Source organism: Hippocampus comes, unplaced genomic scaffold (genome assembly GCF_001891065.2).
Source record: "Hippocampus comes isolate QL1 unplaced genomic scaffold, H_comes_QL1_v1.1 scaffold266, whole genome shotgun sequence".
In the NCBI taxonomy this organism is placed as follows: domain Eukaryota; kingdom Metazoa; phylum Chordata; class Actinopteri; order Syngnathiformes; family Syngnathidae; genus Hippocampus; species Hippocampus comes.
This window is the reverse complement of record NW_017804839.1, coordinates 77,929-84,056: the sequence shown is the minus strand read 5'-3', so window position 1 is coordinate 84,056 and position 6,128 is coordinate 77,929. Positions and strand designations below refer to the sequence as shown.

Below are 6,128 nucleotides of genomic sequence, written 5' to 3'. Positions count from 1 at the left end.
AAACGTGCTCCGCTCGGGCTGAAAATGCGTTACCCCACCATACCCCACCCCGCCCCCAAACATACTAACATTAAAACATCACGAGGGAGGTCCAAAAGATTACAAAAGGGGTCCAAGCGTCTTGATTGCTTTTCAAGGGCCAGCCATGTGTGTAATGTTCAAAAATAGACTCCCTTCTTTAGAGATGTCAAGAAAATGTGCCTTGATCAGCTGGTACTCGCGTGTGCGTGGCCCGGGGCGTCGGCCCCCACTTTTGTCTTCTTCCCAACCATATATTGTATTTTGCGTCTATACGCGTGTGTGGAATGGGCTCATCATCCGCAGGTTGATAGAAAAAAAAGTGACTGCACTGGGTCCTACCACGTTCTGCCGTATAGGAGGTTCGAGCTGACCATATTACTGGCGTAATCTACAGCAGAAGTGTCTATTTGGGCCATGCTGAGCTGGCTGTGCAGGGAGGGGGGGCTGGGCGACATCTCCTCCAGGTCCAAATCGTTTACCTGCTGCTGGTTCTGGTGCTGGCCGAGCACCACCACGGCCCCATTCTGCTGTTGGCTCTGTTGATTCTGCTGCACGGCTTGTTGGTTCGGCGTCGGCGTGTTGGAGGCGTTCTGACACGGTTTGCCGTCCTTGACCAGAACCGGTACGGCTACGCGCCTCGGGGACTGGGCCTGCTGTTGGCACATGGTCCCGTCCTGTTGCTGTTGTTGTTGCTGCTGCTGCTGTTGTTGTTGCATCTGCTGCGCCGCCTTGTCCTTGGCCTGGCGCTTCATCTTGTATCGATGGTTCTGGAACCAGATCTTCACCTGGGTCGGCGTCAGGTGGATCATGCTCGCCAGGTGCTCCCTCTCCGGCGCCGACAGGTACTTCTGCTGCTTGAACCTCCTCTCCAACTCGTAGACCTGAGCCTGCGAGAAGAGAACCCGCCGCTTCCTCCTGGGCGCAGCGTGCAGGGCCGGCATGGATTTGGAGGCGTCCGCCATTCCCGTCAGACCCCCCATGGCCGCCATGTTCATACCTGTGGAAGGTCCCATGAATCTAGAAACTTAAACATATACATACATATATGTGCGTTCAATCAACGCCATAGCACGTCACCGTACTACCTCACGCTCGTGTTGAAATAACGGAAATCTAGAGACCATTTATTATTATTTATTGTTCTAAAATATTAACGTAAAGTTCTATTTTTGGGCCTGCTATTACTAAACGTGACATTAATAAAATGCGCTGTTTATCTGTGAGATCGAGTAAAGTTGGAATTAAGAATTTGATATGAAGTCGGTTCGTAATTCAATACTCGTAATGGACGTGTAATTATTTGCCATTTAAAAAGTGAAAACTATTTTGTAAATAAACAAATATAAAAGATAACTGCGCTGCTCTTTTATTTAATCTCACGCGTGTATCATTTAAACAATTTTAAAAAGTAAAAACGGTCCATAATTGAGAATGCTAAAATTATGAAATGAAGAAAAATGCTGGACTCTCTGTTATTTATGTATTATTTAAAACGAGATTAGATCAATTCGATCACTGCAAAAATATATATAGAGATTTCAGAACTGATTGATTGATTACATATAAATTGTAAACGTGAAATCTATACAATTATAAACATAAATGAAACGTATGCGTAATAATAATAATGATAATAATAATAATTATTATTATTATAATAATAATCGAGTCAGACTTGCAATGAGGACCATTAATGTCATTCCTAAAGTTTAGTGTGCAAGATAAATTAAAATGCTGTAACTCAACTTGTGTGTTTAATTCTAGTAAAGTGAGCGTGCTTTAGTATTTCGATTACAGGAGAGCAGGCGAGGGCGGAAAAACAACAACAGCTGAGATCTTGTGGCTGGAAAAGTGAGCGTGCTTTAGTATTTCGATTACAGGAGAGCAGGCGAGGGCGGAAAAACAACAACAGCTGAGATCTTGTGGCTGGAAAAGTGAGCGTGCTTTAGTATTTCGATTACAGGAGAGCAGGCGAGGGCGGAAAAACAACAACAGCTGAGATCTTGTGGCTGGAAAAGTGAGCGTGCTTTAGTATTTCGATTACAGGAGAGCAGGCGAGGGCGGAAAAACAACAACAGCAACTACAAAAACAACAACAACAACAACAACAAACACCCCAAAAGATGCGATGAGTAAGTCCCGCAACAGCGCACGCACTTACTGGTGGAATATCTGGGATCAGCGTTGGTGCTGTACCAGCCTGTTGCTGCAGCAGCACTATTCCTCATGCTCTCCTGGTAGGACGGCAACTCGCCCATGTTGCCAATGCTCCCATTGCAATATCCCCCCATGGCGCTGTGGGAGAACTGGGACACGGAGTGCGGCATGTGGTAGGCGGCCGCCACGCCGCCGTTGTGGCCCATGGAGTGCTGCTGCATGCCGCCCTGAGACACTTGCGGCTGCCGGTAGGCTCCCAGCGGAGAGCTGAGGTTCCCCGCGCCGTCCATGGCACTAAACTTCTTGTAGGTCTCCTCGATTGGGCTCAAAATATCTGTCACGGAAAAAGGCGTTGTATGCTTTGGGCTCAACGACATGATTCAGAAAGCAGGTAGATTTTTTTGGGGGGGTGTTGCAGCAGATCAAGCGTGTTGTTGTATCGGCTCTCTCCTTGTTGGGTGTCTACGTAAGAGAGGGCTTGGAGTGCGCCTGAGATCCTATTGATCGCCTTGGAGAAGGAGGCGAGCCCAGGGCGCTCTTAGCCCGGTTTATTGGAGCCAGGAGCCAGGTTTATGACAAACACCGGGGGGCGGAGCCACGCGCCTTAACCGGCAAACAATGCTCATTGACGTTTTACTCGCATAATTCATGAAAACAAACTTTCATTTACACCGGCGAGGACGCGGGGAAAGCGTAAAAATATTTGGTTTATTTTGTCGGAGAGGGAGAATACCCATTGATCATCAGCTGGTTTTTTACTTCTTTTTTTGGGTGGGGGGTGGACAAACTTTGAGAGCACTCCGAAGAAAAACTGGACCAGCGAGTATCATCAGTGGCACATGAAGTACAACATGCTCCATGCTTCTCAAACTGTATTTTTTTTTTTGTAAACAAACAGCCATATGGATCTACACTTAAACAGCACGTACTGTTCACTCATTGGCCACAATATTAGGTACAGCTGCACAAAAGCTAAGGTAGAAATGTGGCCATAGCAAAGATAATAATCCAAAGTGGCCTATTTACGTTGACTCAGGTGTTGTGTATTTTACTTTAGAGTGGTGTTTATTTTTTTTTTTTTAATTATGTTTGGACTTTATGAATGCACTTTTGAGCTGCGTTCAAAATGTCACTGAATGTAACTTTATTGTCATTGTTCCAGAATCAATGGCATTTAGTAAGTAAAGTGAATGCTATGTTACAAAGCACTTCTCAGAGAGGACTCACAAACTGGTTCACATGATTAAAATACAGAATCACCGAATTAGAATTAATACAAGAAAAATATGGCTGGACAATGGGCAGCTAAATTGCATGCACATCAATTTCTATCCATTTAAAATCCACTGTGCATTTTTTGTGCAATTATTTTTTTAGCTGCAGCATAGTAGCAGAATCCTAACTAAAATAATAGGAACACCTCACAGGCTTTACACTATGATAATACAGGTGAGCTTGTAATAGCGTCACTCTAATCACATAACTTCCTTACTCATTTATTTCATTCAGATTTATGCAGTAAATGACTCTCCATTTTAATTCACTGCAGATGTTGCAAAAATTCCTCTCTCAAAGACAAAAGATGATTGAGGCAGATGTTATTATCGTGACGCAAACCATCATTTCAACAGACTTTGACCAAACAAGATACAGTACACGATATTAGTCACATGACTAAGTTTATGCATAATAATAATAAACATGCTGTGCTCTCCAACCGTGTCAATCACAACTGCGCATTTTTGTCATTGTCAAGGCATTTTTTATACACAGCTCTTGAATTCGAGCTCATGATTTTGCACCTTGGGCAAAACGACACTTTGTAAAGTTGCATGACGACAATTTTATGAAACGCCAGTGGGCCTTTCAGACTCGATGCGATTTGGAGACATTATAATCCTCTAACCCTCAAGCCTGGCCAGCATGCATTGATGACACTTTGTTGCAGTCTTGACCTGACATTGTAATCTCTCAGCAAACTGGCAGGCGCCAGGGGAGGAATCAGTGCAAGGGGACAAACAACACGCGGGAGGAGATTGCGAGGGGGTGGGGGCTCACAATGCAGAAGTTATACAGAACTGTGCTAATTAAAATCCGTTAATGCATCTCATCCGTGTCTCGTCAGCTTCACTTTCAAATTAGATCATATCATAATTTGCTAGAATGTTCAGTGCAGGCGACGATGGGAGCAGGTGCTTGGTGCTGCTTCTTGCACTCGGGTTACTTTGCAGACGTATGGGCCTCTTTCTTCGTTTCAGTTCGTCTGCATCAAGGCATTAATGCAATTTAGCGTGGCAGGGCAGCTAAAGGAGCTACCTAGCCTAATTGAGCAAATGAAGACGTGTCATGGTCGGCCATCAATTAAGGCTACAAGTGAAGAAACACTAAACAATCTCCGGTTAGCCTGATTGGAGCACATGCTGCTTGCAGACAAATTTGCTCTTCGGATATATTATGAAGTGTTTGGATTTTACTGTTGTGAGGGAGTGGGGAAACACGCACATACAAACACACGCGCACTCCGTTCTACCACGACAGCTGGAGTTGTCAGAAATGCAATAAAGATTAACCTAATATATTTTTTTCAAAAAAAGAGTATGAGAAGTACCGAATCGCGGAAAATGAACATTAGTTTAAAAGAAAACAATCTTAATATGTTTTTCTGGAGGAGCAGAAAGCTAGGCCTCGGCTAAGAACTGGAACAAAATGCAAATGAGGCAAAGCTCTCAACCTTGTGCCTTACAAAGTCAGAGAGCAGGACCCGATAACACAGACCCTCCACATTAGGATGTCATAAAAATCTGGAGCTGGTTGGCTCCGTGCAACGCGCTTCAGAGCAATTGTTCCTCGAAATCTAGATCTCACTTGAGTTACTCTTATTTTGGGGGCATCCGGTGTCTCAGGAGGCTGCAGCAGGATGATCGGAACCAACAGAAGCCCCATGAAAGGTTGGTTGAGAACTCAAACACAATGTGACACGTCCGAGGAATCGAACGTGACATTATATACAACACATCACAAAAGATGGCGATTCGATCGTTAAAATTTTTTTCGACATAGTTATGTTTATATTTAGTTTATTTTGAATTACACACTCGGGACTACCTCCGTTGAGAAATATTTCGTCTCAATCACGCGCGATACGGCAGACTATTTAATAACACTGGCGCTATAACAATTCGACTGTTTGCAGTCAATTTCAGTGATATATATTCGATGCTTTTTAACAAAATAAAGCAAACCTCACTGGTCAATTTGAGGAATTAATGACGTTTTCCATCTTATTTGGGCATCAAGAAAATAACCGTCATTATCAGTCAGTGATACATTTAATTCATGACACAAGACTCTAATAAATATATTCGCGTCTTGCGCACGAATACTTTCCTGTCATAATCACCATTGAGGGGCTCCGCCGGGCCGATTTCGGTCCACCTAAATAACATTCGATTAATGCTTTTGTATCAGATGCTGGACGTCGAATCCCAGTTGGTCTCGGCGTAGCAGATGGACGAAATGCGCCAGAAGTACTTTCCTCCATCACTTGGATGCTAGCTGGTTCAATACCGTGAGAGATGTTAAGAGACGACTGAAGAGCCGAGGTCTCGACCTGCCACCTCAGCCACTAACCAGCCGTGCATGCAAAAATGGCGCATAACGCGAAGGTTCCTTTTTTTGGCATGTAGACATCAAAACCCCAACTTAACCCATGATCACTTCTTCAAATGCGAATGGGATTCATTTTTACATAAAAAAACTGGTAAGATTTTTTTGAAGATTTTTCTGGTAAGAAGTCTTTTTGCCCAATTCTCTACATTATAATGTGGAAATAAGATTTGAAAATAATGTCATGTTGAATATTGCCGTATTTATTTTCTTTTTTTAATGCATGTATATTTGTTCAAATACGATACTGTCTTGTGCGTAAATTACGCCTGGCCCCGTACTTT

At 43.6% G+C, this 6,128-nt stretch overlaps 1 protein-coding gene and 1 long non-coding RNA gene across 3 annotated transcripts; one reads left to right on the top strand and one right to left on the bottom strand.

Annotated features, from left to right (window-relative positions):
* Positions 1–59: 59 nt before the first annotated feature.
* Positions 60–2,729, bottom strand: nkx2.4a (NK2 homeobox 4a). 2 transcript variants are annotated; one of them, XM_019869747.1, is made up of 2 exons: positions 2,183–2,729; positions 60–1,045 (listed from the first exon to the last, which is right to left on the bottom strand). In XM_019869747.1, the coding sequence occupies exons 1-2, from the start codon at positions 2,553–2,555 to the stop codon at positions 357–359; spliced, it is 1,062 nt and encodes a 353-aa protein (XP_019725306.1). In that variant the 5' UTR covers positions 2,556–2,729; the 3' UTR covers positions 60–356. The 2 variants fall into 2 exon arrangements, with proteins under 2 accessions (XP_019725306.1, XP_019725314.1); XM_019869755.1 differs by having other exon boundaries at positions 60–1,018.
* A 1,570-nt stretch (positions 2,730–4,299) lies between these two features.
* On the top strand, positions 4,300–5,928 carry LOC109515765 (uncharacterized). Its single transcript, XR_002168247.1, has 2 exons — positions 4,300–5,126; positions 5,647–5,928. It is a non-coding gene; the product is annotated as an uncharacterized LOC109515765 (long non-coding RNA).
* Positions 5,929–6,128: the final 200 nt, after the last annotated feature.